This window comes from Hemitrygon akajei, chromosome 12 (genome assembly GCF_048418815.1).
Source record: "Hemitrygon akajei chromosome 12, sHemAka1.3, whole genome shotgun sequence".
Taxonomy (NCBI): Eukaryota; Metazoa; Chordata; class Chondrichthyes; order Myliobatiformes; family Dasyatidae; genus Hemitrygon; species Hemitrygon akajei.
In genome coordinates, this window is record NC_133135.1 from 4,675,946 (window position 1) to 4,691,094 (window position 15,149).

Consider the following 15,149-nt stretch of genomic DNA (forward strand, 5'->3'; position numbering starts at 1 on the left):
CAGTAAACAGGGATTGGATTAGTATGGGGAGGGGGGCATGGTAGCATATCAGTTTACTCCACCAGCAACCAGGGTTCGATTCCTGCCGCAGTCTGTAAGACATATATGTCAAACTCAATGCCCGCGGGCCAAATCCGGCCCGCGGTGGAATTATCTTTGGCCCACGAGACAATATCTAATTACTATTAAAGCTGGCCCCAGTAATCGAAGCGCCTATGGCGTATGATATGGCTAATGCTGAGTTTATTCAGGTACCAGGTTTTCAGGGTTTTTAGTGTTTATTCGGCAGTCTTCTTCATAAGAAACGGAATTTGTAAAGTGAAACACTTTGTAGTTATAGCAGAGACTGAGACACATGAGAGCAGGCTGAAAAAACGGAGGCAACGAAAGCTGCGTTCGCACGCGTCCGACTGATCTGGCCCGCATGAAGCTGCATTTTGCTCAATCCGGCCCGTGACCTAAAATGAGTTTGACACCCCTGCAAAGATGTTTCCCCGTGACCGCATAGTATTTCCTCTGGGTGCTCTGGTTTTCTCCCACATTCCCAAGATGTATGGATTAGGGTTAGAAAACCGTGGGTATACTATGTTGACACCGGAAGCATGCTGACATTTGCGGACTGCCCACAGCACATCGTCGGACTGTGTTGGTTGTTGACACAGCAACACTTTTCCTGTATGATTTGATGTTTTGAAGTACATGGGACAAAGCTCCATTGTAATTGTTACTGCAGACGCAATGCAGCACAAAAACACAAGAAGATAAAAAGCGCAGTAATAAAAACAGCACAATAAATATAAATACATAAGATAGCTTATTACACAGATTAGTTATATATCACTAAAGTTAATTAGTTGAACTGAAGAGCCCGCCCTGTGCTCTACTGTTCTATGTTCAGTGACTACGCAACAGCTTCTGTCCTGTCATTATGATGATGGGTAAATGCAAGCAGACTTTTTCCACTGATGTGGAGTGAGGGGTCATGGGTTAAGGGTGAAAGGTGCAATATTGAAGGGGAACTTCTTCACTCAGAGGGTGGTGAGAGTGTGGATCAAACTGCCAACAAAAGTGGCGGATGGGGGTTTGATTTCAACATTTAAGAGAAATTTAGATAAAGACATGGATGGGAGAGTTATGGTCCAGGTGCAGGTCGATGGGACTGGGCAGAATAATAACTCAGCACTGACTAGATGGGCTGAAGGGCTAGATGGATGATGAGAGGCATTGATCATGTGGATAGTCCAAGGCTTTTTCCCAGGGCTGAAGTAGCTAACATGAGAGGGCACAGTTATAAGGTGCTTGGAAATAGGTACAGAGGAGATGTCAGCAATGTTCCCTCTAATCGTTGTGCGCAAAGATCTTATGTTGTGCAAATTTTTTTCCTGTGACAAAAGCTGGTGACGGTGGTGGAGGCAGATATGATAGGGTCTTTTAAAAGACTCCTGGACAGGTACATGGAGCTCAGAAAAATAGAGGGCTATGGGTAAGCCTAGGTAATTTCTAAGGTAAGGACATGTTTGGCACAGCATCGTGGGCTGAGGGGCCTGTATTGCGCTGCAGGTTTTCTATATTTCTGTTTCTGCACTGTAATGCTCAATGTCTATATTTTATGTATAGGTATGTCACGGGGTAAGAGCTTGTTACGATTCACTGAGAACCGCACAATATGCAGAGAGCTGAGAAATGAAAGATCTAAACTGAAATTCCTCTTGTATTTCTAGGGCGCAGTTGGAGGAGTTGGTCAGCCAGGATTTCCTGGTCTTCGGGTAGGTAAAACTCAGATATACAACTTCAACTCAAATTTGATGTAAAGTTAATTATTGGGGTAATGTGACACCAGCATTTATCTCTCATCCTGAGCTGACCCCTGAGAAGGTGGCTATGAGCTCCCTCCAAGAACCACTGCAGTCTGTCAGAGTAATGTGCTGGTGGGTAGGGAGTCTCAGGGTTTGGACCCAGTGCCTGAGAAGGAATGGCGATAGATTTCCCTGTCAGGGTGTTGTGTGACTGGGAAGGGAACCTGTGGGTAGTGGTATTCCCCTGCACCTGCTGCCTATGTCCTTCTGGCCGGGAGAGTGGGTGGGTTTGGATATAAGACCATTTGACCAGAAGACCATATGTTCAAGTTAAATTATCATTCAACTATACACATGAATATAGCCAAATTAAACAGCATTCCTGCAAGGCCAAGGTGCAAAAGACATTACCAACAGCATACAGCACATATAGCACATATGGTTACAATAGCAGAAACTGTATTGCCCTGGTTCATATTTTTACTGTTCTGCTGTAGGGATTTCATTTTGGCAGTTCTGTAAGAGCAGTCTGTTCTGCTTTCAGCCTGTTAGGGCTATTGTTGAAGATAAGGGATGATGAGGAATGTGTGCCATCCAATTAGGGGGAGGTTTTCTTCGTGAGGCGTAGTAAGGTTGGTCTTGGGATTTTGTTCAGCGGGGGGTGAAGAGAGAGGACACTGGGGAGAACCGGTTGTAGCGTACGATCCAGTGGGAGACCCGTTTGTTCGAGATGGATTGCAAGCGACATTCGGAATGTGGTGTGTGCGTTCACGCTGACTGAGGGCCTAGTGCGCGAGTGACAGAGAAGTTCAAGGTGAGCTCCAACTTGTGCACATTTGACTGTTTAATTAGAATGGATCCTTTTCTCTTTGTTTTGTTATTTTTTACTAACCTTTTAGTTAAGAGTCATAAATATAATTCCTTTAATCAGCATAAATTCCTTTAATTTATGCAGTGTACTGTCTGTTATTTTTTGGCACTAATTTGTAACAGGGTAGCAAATTACACAGCATCACACAAACCGGGGTTTAGGATGGGCCTGCACCTCAATCTCACGAGTTTGGCGGGACTGGAGGGTGTCTTCCGTAGACTTACACAGACAAGGAAACCAGGATGTTTCACATACAGTCATACAAAATAATAATATAGACAAAGTACCTGAGTGGCAAGGCCTGTAGAATGATGATGCATGGGGCATAGGAGCAGAATTAGGCCATTCAGCCCATCGAGTCTATTCCACCAGTCCATCATGGCTGATTTATTATCCCTTTTAACCCCATTCTCCTACCTTCTCTTCAAGAACATATCAACCTTTGCTTTAAATACACTCAATGACTTGGCCTCCACAGCCACCCAAGGCAATGAGTTCCACAGATTCACTATTCTCTGGCCAAAGAAATTCCTCCTCTTGTCTGTTCTCAGTGGATCTCCCTCTATTCTGAGACTGTGTTCTCTGGTCCCAGGCTCACCCACAGTAGGAAACATCCTCTCCACGTCCGCTCTATATAGAGACACCAGGGGAGCTTCCTCACTCAAATGATGGAGCGTATTTGTATCTGCACTGCCATTCCATTGTGGCTGATACATTCTCTCTCTCAACACATTCTCCTGCCTTCTAATCATGAACATATCAACCTTCGCATTAAATACACCGGTAATGCCACAGCCATCTGTGGCAATGTGACGTGGTGGATTTTGGAGGGTCTGTCAGAGTAACTGTGATGTGTTTTGTAAATGGTGCACACTGTAGCCACTTTGTGCCAGTGATGGAGGGGTGAATGATCAGCCCAGTGGGTGTAGCCATGATCAAGGAGTCCTACCCATCCAGATACGTGTTCCTTCTCACTCATAATGGACTATCTAACCTGGACCCACAACACCTCCTCACTACTCAGGAAGACACAGCAGCATCCACACTTTCTGAGGAGACTGAGGTGTACAAGGCTCCTCACCCCCATTCGACAGGAGCACCATGGAGACTGTCCTGTCTGTCTGCATCATTGTGTGGTACGGAAGCTGCAAGGAATCGGACTGCAAGACCCTGCAGAGGACAGTAAAGAACGCCGAGAGGCTCATCAAGTCTTCTTTCCCCCATTTACCAGGAACATTGCAGACAGAGGGCCTGAAGCATTGCTGAGAATTCCTAACACTTGTCCCACAATCTCTTTGACTCACTACTGTTGGGAAGGAGGTACAGGAGCATCAAGACTAGGACTGCCAGACTGGGTAACAGCTTCTTTCCTCAGGCTGGGAGACTAATGAATACCCTGCCACCACCGAGGTCTCGTCATTAGGACAGCGAGCTGTTTCCCTGTTTACCTGTGTTGCACTTTGCAACATAGTGGGACATGAGCTCCCACTGTCGATTAAATGTTCCCAATGGGGTGCATCTCAAATAGCCTCTGACAACCAAATTCACATCCTGGCCTTCATTTTCATTTTTAGAATCTTTTTATTGGTACATAATCTTCTACAGCTATAAAATGATACAAAACTTCAACAGATTAATATGTATACAATTAATAAAGCTGAAGAAAAAAAAGCTGATCATAAAATATAAAAATGGGAAAAAAATGTTATATATATAGAAAAAAGAAGGAAAAAAAAGAACCCCATCTAACTAGGAAAAAAACCCACTAACTACAAAAAAAAAGAAAAAAAACCCCATTAGGAATCAACCCCCTGGAGCAATACGTTTGACCACCAACTAAATATAAAAAAAGAGTCATCAACCACCATTTCATATTTATATTAAAAAAAATTGGAAGGAAACCATATAGCTTAATTCAAATTAAATGATAATATTTGGCAAAAGAACCCAATCTTCTCTCAAAATCGAATCGAGGATCAAAAGTTCTACTTCTAATTTTTTCCAAACTAAGACATAACATCACTTGAGAAAACCATTCAATTAATGTAGGGGAAGAAATATCTTTCCATTTTAATAAAATAGCCCTTCTTGCCAGTACTGTAACAAATGCAATTACATGTTGATCTGAAGATGAAATACCCTGAATATGATGTGGAACTATTCCAAATAGAAGTCAGTCTATTAGGTTGTAAATTAATTTTCAGAGCTTTAGAAATTGTAGAAAATAAAGATTTCCAAAATGATTTTAATGAAGAACATGACCAGAACATATGTGACAAAGTAGCTACTTCAGTTTTACATCTATCGCAGTAGTTGTCTATACTAGGAAAATATTTTAGATAGTCTCTCCTTTGTTAAATAATAACGGTGAACAATTTTAAATTGAATTAAACAATGGTTGGCACATACAGAAGAAGAATTTACGTTTTTCAAAACTTGAACCCAATCTTCATTAACAAAGGTCATATTAAGTTCTCTCTCCCAATCTTGTTTAATCTTTAGTGATAGGTTCTCTTTTTGTAACAAAAATAAATTATAAATTCTGCTAATGGAACTTCTCACTAAAGGATTCAATTTCAAAATGGTATCCAACAAATCAAATTCTTGTAAATATGGAAACTTAGGTAAATATTGTAGAAAATGTCTAACCTGAAAATATTGCAAAAAATGTGTATGAGCGAGAGAAAATTTATTAATGAATTCTTCAAAAGTCATCAATCGACCATCACAAAATAAATCTGTAAAAGAATGGATTCCTTTATTTTTCCATAGAAGAAAAATGGGGTCAGTTGTTGAGGGTCTAAATGAAAAGTTTTGATACAAAAATCCAGACAACTTAAATTGTTTAAAATTTTAAAAATTATGAAACTGAACCCAAATCCGTAGAGATTGTTTAGTAACTAGATAAAGATTTAAATTTGGAATTTTAGAGAGCTGTAAAGGTAATGAAGCTCCTAAAATTGAAGTTAAATGAAATTGTTTAACCACTTTTAATTCCAAATCAACCCATAATGGTTTTTGGTTCTTATCAAGCCAATATAACCAAAAACATAATTGTCTAATATTCACAGCCCAATAATACGGTCTTAAATTAGGAAGTGCAAGTCCACCATCTTTTTTAGATTTTTGTAAATGATACTTATTAATTCTTGGTCTCTTATTGTTCCAAATAAAGGAAGAAATAAGAGAGTCAATTTGATCAAAAAATTTTTTAGTTAAAAAGATAGGTATATTTTGGAAAATATATAAAAATCTAAGTAAAATCATAATTTTCACAGCATGAATATGATCTATTAAACAAAAAGTAAGTGGATTCCATCTAGAAAATAGTTGTTTCATGGAGTCCATTGAAGGAACTATATTCGCTTTATAGAGATTTTTATATTTTTTAGTAATTATAATACCTAAATATCTACAAACATTTGTAAATGTATTAACAATTCTAAAAGGAATATCATTATATATACTAACAGGGACATTTAATGGAAACTTTTATTCAAGTTAAGTTCATATCCTGAAAATTTACCAAAATCTTTAAGTGTTTCCAAAAGATTAGGAATTGATTCCTCAAGATTTGAAATAAAATCCAAGAGATCATCTGCATAAAGAGAAATCTTATGTATGGTTCCATTCATAGAGATATGAATATTTTTAGCTTCACATGGTGTTATAGCTAAAGGCTCCAATACAAGATTAAATAATAAAGGACTTAATGGACATCCCTGTCTAGTGCCACGAGAAAGTGAGAAAAAAGAAGACCTGCAGTTATTAGTAATGACCATGGCGATAGGATTCTTATAAATCATTTGAATCCATCTATTGAAATTATTACCAAAACCAAATTTTTCTAATACTTTAAACAAATATGGCCACTCAACTCTATCAAATGCCTTTTTTTTTTATCTTGAATCTTGAAAAATCTTTTCTGCATTGAGAGAGATAACACATTGAGGTTGTTTAGATAATGATGAATATATTATGTTCATCAATCTCCGAACGTTAGAGAAAGAATAACGGCCTTTAATAAAGCCCGTTTGATCCATAGAAATGATTTTAGTTAAAATATTTTCCAAGCGATTAGCCATTACTTTAGAGAGAATTTTTGCATCCACATTTAATAATGAAATAGGTCTATATGATGAACATTCAACAGGATCTTTATCTTTTTTAAGAATTAAGGAAATAGATGCTTCATAAAAAGAAGGTAAATTACCCTTCTCAAAGGATTCATGAAATATTTCCAAAAGATACGGAGAAAGCAATTTTTCAAATTTTTTGTAAAATCCCACTGAATAACCATCAAGTCCAGGAGCTTTACCTGATTGCATTGATAAAATAGCTTTCTGAATTTCATGCTCGGTAATTGGAGCATCAAGCATCTGTTGATCTTCAACAGAAATTTGTGGAAATTTATCTTATGTAAAAAAGCCTTCATTTTGGAGGAATCTGCAGGAAATTGAGATCTATAAAGATCAGAGTAAAAATCTTGAAAAGTATTATTAATGTCCTCATGATTACTTGCTATATCTCCATTATTTTTACAAATCTTTAAGATTTGTCTTTTAGCTCTAGCTGCTCTTAATTGAGAAGCTAAGAGCTTATTATTTTTATCCCCAAAAATATAAAATTGACTTTTCACTTTAAGCAAATATCCTTCAATAGGATATGTTAGTAATAAATTATACTGTGATTGTAATTCTACTCTTCTTTGAAATGGAACAACATTTGGAGAGATTGCATTGATATTATCTAATTCTTTAATTTGTTTAGAGATTTTATCTAATTCCATTCTTGTTTGTTTCTTCAGTTTAGCTATATACAAAATAATTTGACCGCATAAATAAGATTTTAATGTATCCCAAATTACTAACTTAGAGATGTTTCCTATATTATTAAAGAGAAAAAACTCTTTTATCTGAGCTTCGATAAACTCAACAAATTCTGAATTTTGTAATAAATGTTCTGGAAAACGCCAAAATGGTCTGGTAGAAACAACATCTTTCAGTTCAAATATTAAGTTTAAAGGAGCATGATCAGAAATAGCGATCGCATCATACTCACATTTCTGAACGTTGAATAAAAGTCGAGGGCCAACTATAAAATAGTCGATTCTTGAATATTTATTATGAACATGTGAGAAAAAAGAGTATTCTCTATCACTAGGATGCATATGCCTCCAGATCTTAATTAAACCATAATCAATTAAAAAGGAATTAATAAGTGATGCAGAACGATTAGGGAGTTGATATTTGGATGATGACTTATCCATTAAAGGATTTAGACAAGTATTAAAATCACTACCCATTAATAACATATTCATTTAAATCAGGTAATAGAGCAAAAACAGTTTTAAAAATGAGGGATCATCAACATTTGGTCCATAAATATTAACCAAAACAATTTTCCTATTACAAATTATTCCTTTAACAAACAAAAATCTACCATTAATATCAGCTATAATATCCTCCTGATTACAAGGAATATTGGAATCAATAAAAATAGAGACACCTCTAGTTTTACTCTGGGAGTTTGCATGAAACTGAGGATCCTTCCAAAATTTAAATAATCGATTTTTATCACATAACCTGATATGCATCTCTTCAGCAAAGATTATATCAGGCTGGAATCGGTTAATAGCTTTAAATGTTTTCTTACGCTTAATAGGATGATTCCAACCACGAACATTCCAAGCTAAAACATTTAACTGTTTAGATATCATCATGGAACTTTGTATCTAAAAAGAATAGTTAGACGCATGTCAGGATACGGTAGTCGAAAATGGCGGAGATGAACAACAATAAAAATAATTGGTGTATGCTCCGGGATTCCATAATGGGGGAAAAAAACACCCAAACTACAAAGCCCAGAAACAAGTCGATATCAATCGACGCAAGCCCCAAGAAAGGCATAGATGCAGATACAAACTCCACCTACCTAAGTAAGAAAAGAGAAAGAAAAAAATCTCTGTCTCCCTCTACCAAACATAAAACTCATTACAGTCGACATATATCTCAATATAATTAACTTGGAAGGAAAGTGTTTTTCCTGTAAAAACAAAACGACCTTCAATTGAAAGTAACCTTTATAACATTAGATAAGGGCAGAAAAACACATCCAAAACAATTCTTGAAATATTTGCACTGAAGAAAAACAATCGCCATCTTTAAATTGTCTGGTCTATCTTTAAAACATAAAGAAATCCAAATAATTACTTTAAAAAATCTTTACAAAAGCATACGAAACAAAAAAAAATTAATTCATTTAAATGCTGCAGGAAAAAAAATCTAAATGGTTCAAGCTTATTACAGTCTATCAACAGTTCTCCCTCTTTGTCTACTGAAACTGAAGCCGTCCAAGCCAGTCTTCTTCAGAGATAATTATGTATTTTAAGGTAAAGACTTCTGTAACCGTCAGATCTTCCAATCTCATCACTCTTTACACCGCGAGACAATCAAGCCGTTATAAATCATTCAAGCTTCAGGCTTCAGACTCGTCATCGGATGCGTTGGATAACGAATTAATAAAACTCAATGCTTCAACTGGATCATCAAGAATATGAAAGCCAGACTTTTTGACAAAAAGCCTTAATTTCGCTGGATACTGAAGCAGTGGAAAGAGCTTTTTTTCATACGCTGATTTCATAACCGATGCAAATCCATCACGCTTCTTAACAATTTCGCATGGAAAATCTTCAAAAAAGCGAATGTCTGAATTCTGATACTGAAAAAGTCCTTTTTTCCTCGCAAGCTTAATAATACGGTCTTTGTCTCTGAAACTGAGAAAACGCACAACAATATGTCTGTTTTTACCTTGATCCAAAAATTTTAAAGTGCCGATTCTGTGAGCCATTTCGATATCTGAAGGCTGTAAACATACCTCTGGAAATAAAGACTGAAACATTTTTGCGAAATAATCCAGTGTGTCGGCCGATTTTGATTTCTCTTTTAATCCAACAATTCGAATAGTATTCCGACGTGATCGAGCTTCGAGATCAACGATCTGTTGTTGGGCTTTTTCCAAACGAGAAGAAAGATCAGCAGCATTTTGACTAACTTCTTTAAGATCAAGGCTCAAAGAGTCAACTTTTCCTTCAAATTTCTCTTTTAGTTGAGTTATCTCAATGCTGATATTGCTGATTTGAGATTCTAGTCTCTTTACCCGGGGGGGGGGGGGGGGTTCCTCCGAGAATTCGTCAGCTTTTTTGGGCTTTCCATTACCCGGGTCCAGATTTCTTTTGGCGCTTCTGAGAGTAGCCATAATTATAACTGTTATTCTACAGATCCGACTGAATGAAGTTGAAATTTCAAAGTTTAAGTCGGAAAAGGGAGAGATTAAAGGCGGACAAGAAGTGACTGTGTCTTACATGTCCGTAACCGGGAGGCAGAGACATCCTGGCCTTCCTATGTGGCTTAGCTACTAAGCCGGGCAGAAATCTAACCAAATCAAGTTTAATTATCATTCAAACCGTACATAGATACGGCTGAACGAGACAGCGACTCTCTGGGGCCAAGGAGCAAAACATACAAAACAGCAAGCAAATTTAAAAATAGTGAGTAACATTCAAAAAGCAAGTAGCATAATTTAAAACAGTGAGCAAAGAAGCATATTCATAAAAAAAAAACATCTATATTGTCCTGGACCCTGAGCGCCATTGTCTGGCAATCAATGTCCAGACACACGCAATCCAGCCTGTCTTTCCACCGCTCAGACAGGAGAGGGCAGCACTGACGGGTGAGACCAGGCCCCAGGCCCCAGGCGAGCTCATCATGCTGGCACTTCCGTGTCTTTCACCTGGTCTACTGCAGTGGGCAAGCTCGAGGCTTGAGGCCCCGTTGTTGTGACAACTGAGGGTGCACAGCTTCCATGTCGACTGTCCATCCACCAGGCAAGGGGAATGGGCTCGTGGCAACTTGCATTATCTCTGTCCAACGGAGTGTAGCGATTGGAAGTGAAATGGCAGAGACAATCCCCCATGTTAACGCTACACCAAATCCAATGTTTCTGAGTAGCGGGCAGCAACATGGTCTGCAGCCAGGTCAGGTCTGCTCCTCTGAGCCCGAACCGGCTCCTCCCAACCCGAACCGGCTCCTCCCAACCCGAACCGGCTCCTCCGAGCCGAACCGGCTCCTCCCAACCCGAACCGGCTCCTCCGAACCCGAACCGGCTCCTCCCAACCCGAACCGGCTCCTCCCAACCCGAATCGGCTCCTCCGAACCCGAACCGGCTCCTCCCAACCCGAACCGGCTCCTCCCAACCCGAACCGGCTCCTCCCAACCCGAACCGGCTCCTCCGAGCCCGAACCGGCTCCTCCCAACCCGAACCGACTCCTCTGCACCGAAACCGGCACCTCCCAACCCGAACCGGCTCCTCCCAACCCGAACCGGCACCTCCCAACCCGAACCGGCTCTTCCGAACCCAAACTGGCTCCTCCCAACCCAAACCGGCTCCTCCCAACCCAAACCGGCTCTTCAGATACTCCAACAAGCTCCTGCAATGACCCGACAAGCTCCTTCAATATCCCAAGCAGCCCTCTTGACACCTCGGCCGTCTCTTTCACCAACACCACCAGGAACCGTTTCTACTGACAGGGGAAGGAGCAAAGACAGGTTATCAGTCGCTTTGGGCAGATGGGCCTTGTCTGCTGTGGTTGACATCTCATCTCAGAGATTGAAAATTCTGATCTCAAACCTCCACTGCCTTGTTGCTAAACCCACTCAAAGGGAAGGCTTCAGGAATAAACCCTGAGGAGAGGTCCGGAGCTGGAGTCCCTGAGGCAGGCCTACCTCGAGTTCAACACTGACTGGCAACTCCTACAATGCCGCTGGTGCCAAACTGTATCGGTCTCTGTCGTTCCTTTGGGTTCATCAGCTGCGTGGAGAGGTTGAGCCTGCTGCGTGGGCCACAGCTTGCTCCCCATATCTTACTGCCCTGGCTTGTGTATCACGTAGACAGCTAGGATGCAGCATCCATGGTCAACCCTGACCAATGGAGGACCTGCTTCTGTAGCCACAGGTCTCTGTTCAGCTGAACAAGCTGGCCAGACCATCAACCGTAATGGCACCCGCCCAGTACCTCCCTAGCAAGGTGAATTTCTAGCAAGTGTTCTTTTGTCTGAATCCCAGATAGTTTAGGATTAAATTGGTAAATTATTTTATTATTGTCACACACACTGAGGTAGAGTGAAAAGTTGCCTTGCATACTGTTTATACAGATCACGTAAAGGGTGCCACAGTAGTGTAGCGGTTACCATGATGTTATTACAGCTCAGGGCGTGGGAATTCGGAGTTCAGCTCCAGCGCCTCCTGTAAGGAGTTTGTACGTTCTGTGTGGGTTTCTCCAGCAGTTCAGAGTTCAGCTCCAGCGTCTCCTGTAAGGAGTTTGTACGTTCTGTGGGGGTTTCTCCAGGAATTCAGAGTTCAGCTCCAGCGTCTCCTGTAAGGAGTTTGTACGTTCTGTGTGGGTTTCTCCAGGAGTTCCTGTTTCTTCCCACTGGCCAAAGATGTACTGGTTAGGAGGTTAATTAGTTATTGTAAATTGTCCTGTGATTAGCATAGGGTTATATCATGGGTTGCTGGCGGCACAGCTCGAAAGGCTGGCAGGGCTTGTTCCGGGCTGTATCTCTAAATAATTACTACTTTGCATTGAGAGAAAACAGTAACAGAATGCAGAATAAAATGTTATGTTGCAGAGAAAATGTTCCTGAAACATTGAATGTGTCTTCAAGCTCCCGTACCTCCTCCCTGATGGTAGCAATAAGAAGGGGGTATGTTCTGCGTGATGGGTATGTCCTCCTTGCTGAAGGAAGTCACCATTTTGGGGCATTATTTTTTGGTCTATCCTCAATGCTGCAGAGACTACTGCCTGTGATAGAACTGACCAAGTTTGCGACTCTCTGGAGCTTTTTCTGATCCTGTGTATTGGCCCTCCCATACCAGATGGTGATGTAACCAATTAGAATGCTCTCCATGATACATCTACAGACATATGGTGACATTCCAAATCTCCTCAAACTCCTAATGAAATATAGCTGTTGGCATGCCTTCTTTGGAAATGCATCAATATGCTAGGACCAGGGTACAGTAGATCTTCAGAAATGTTGATACCCAGGAATATGAAACTGCTCACCCTTTCCTCTGCTGATCGCTCGATGAGGACAGGTGTGTGTTCCCTCGACTTCCCCCTCCTGAAGTGCACAATCAATTTCCTGGTCTTACTGACGTTGAGTGCAAGGTTGTTGTTGTGACATCAGTCAACCAACTGATCTACCTCACTCCAGTACACCTCCTCGTCACCATCTGAAATTCTGCCAACGGTGGCTTTGTCACCGGCAAATTTATAGATGGTGTTTGAGCTGTGCTTAGCCATGCAGTCATGGGTATAGGGAGAGTAGATCAGTGGACTAAGCACACATCGCTGAAATGTGCCTCTGTCGACTGTCAGTGAGGAAGAGGTGTTACTTCTGATCCACACTGCCTGTGGCCTCCCAATGAGGAAGTCAAGGATCCAATTTTAGACGGAGGTACAGAGGTTAAGGTTTTGAAGCTTGTTAATTGAAAATCCGGATTTCAAAGTCACATCCGAGTTGTTACCTCATTCCGCATTGAGTGATGGTAACCATTGAATAGATACTTCCTGCCAGGATATCACTTGATGCAACTGCAGTTTCCTTTTATGTTTTTAAACATTAAAAGCTTTTAAAAATGAATTTGTCAAGATTGGCTTGTAAATCCTTGGCCTCCAGTCAACCGTGGGTTGTCTCCAGATGTAACGTTCTGGAGACAAGCTCAGTACTGTGAATTGCTAGCGGGAATCTTGCCAGCAGCCAAATGCCTTGCAAAGTGCCACTGTTAAGGCAGGAACTTCAAACACAGTTGCTGGAGGAGTGGATTTGAACTGTGAAATGATTTTGCACAGAAGGAGGCTGTTTGTCTCAATGTGTTCTCACCCTTGGCCGTCCATCTGGAGATGCGCTCTGTTCCTTGGAGCAACTGACCGCCAGAACTGATGCTTGGAGTAGCCTGTTCGTTCCGCTCGCATCGACAGTCGAGCGAGATGACGGAGGATTTGGATCTCTGCTGGATTGGAAGGGCTGATAACTCTTGGGAAGGAGCAAAATCTCGAATTCAGGACAGCGCAGTTTTCAGAGAGAGCCTGCTAGCGTAGATTTCTGCAAATTCAATCAAGATGAAAGAGCAGGATCTCTGAACTCAAGTCACACAGCACAAGAACAGGCCTTTCTGCCCGCTGAGCATGACTGGCAATAAACCACCCATTCACACTGATGTCTTGATGAAGAGTCTCAGGCCAAAATGTCGGTTGATCTCCTGATGAAGGGTCTTGGCCCGAAATAGTGACTGCATTTCCACAGATGCTGCCTGACCTGCAGAGTTCCTCCAGCATTTTGTCTGTGTTGCTCTGGATTTCCAGCGTCTGCAGAATCTCTTTTGGCAATACTTGAGGACCTGAGTTGTCAGGAAAGGTAGAATAGGGTAGGACTTTATTTTCTGGAGTGTAGGAGAATGAGGGGAGATTTGTTAAGAGATATACAAAATTATGAGGCATATAGATAGAGTTAATCCTTTTTATATTTTTTTTATTAATTTTCAAACAAAACATAGAAGAAAAACAACAAATAGAGAGAGCTTGAGAGTACATAATTATTAAGGCCAAAATACAAATGCAAACAGTTGATAACACGGATATAGTAATCTCCCAAACTCATACTGTATTTACATATTAAAAAAAACTAACAAACAAAAATTAACCTAACCAACTGGGGCTGTTGTATCATATCAGGTATACACTGTAGCTTCAATAACTCCACGCCTCTATCCAAATCACTGAGAGTGATAAAAGAACAGTTCGGGAAAGGTCAGTTTAACTCATATGAAAATGTTGAATAAATGGTCTCCAGGTTTCTTCAAACTTGACCGAAGGGTCAAAAATGACGCTCAGACAAGATATAGTTTGTGAAAACCATTGAAATGTAGTTGGGGGATTAATTTCTTTCCAGTTCAATAGAATGGATCTTCTAGCCATTAATGTAACAAATGCAATCATCCACCGAGCTGAAGGGGAGATAGAGTTAATCCAAGCTGGCTTTTTCCACTGAGATTGGGTGAGGCTGCAACTACAGGTCATGGGTTAAGGGTAAAAGGTGAAAAGTTTAAGGGGAACATGAGGGGAAACTTCTTCACTCAGAGGGTCATGAAAGTGCGGAATGAGCTGCCAGCACCAGTGGTGCTTGTGAACTTGATTTCAACATTTAAGAGAAGTTTGGATAGGTACATGGATCGTAGAGGTATGGAGGTTTACGGTCTGGGTGCAGGTCGATGGGAATAGGCAGTTTAAATAATTTGGCACAGGCTAGATGGGCCCAATGGCCTATTTCTGTGCTGTACTTTTCTATGACTCTATGACCCTGAAGGTTTAGTGGGATATGGGCACAAGCGCAGATAAATGGGGTCAAATCAGTCAGATTA

At 40.6% G+C, this 15,149-nt stretch overlaps 1 protein-coding gene across 4 annotated transcripts in view; it reads left to right on the forward strand.

The window, feature by feature from the left end:
* The window catches only part of LOC140736680 (uncharacterized), a 493,430-nt gene that overhangs the window by 195,161 nt on the left and 283,120 nt on the right, over nucleotides 1-15,149 (forward strand). For all 4 annotated transcript variants that reach the window (XM_073062508.1, XM_073062505.1, XM_073062507.1 and 1 more), the window contains one exon: nucleotides 1,722-1,766. In XM_073062508.1, the coding sequence (XP_072918609.1) occupies nucleotides 1,722-1,766 (45 nt within the window). The remainder of the gene's footprint in view (nucleotides 1-1,721; nucleotides 1,767-15,149) is intronic.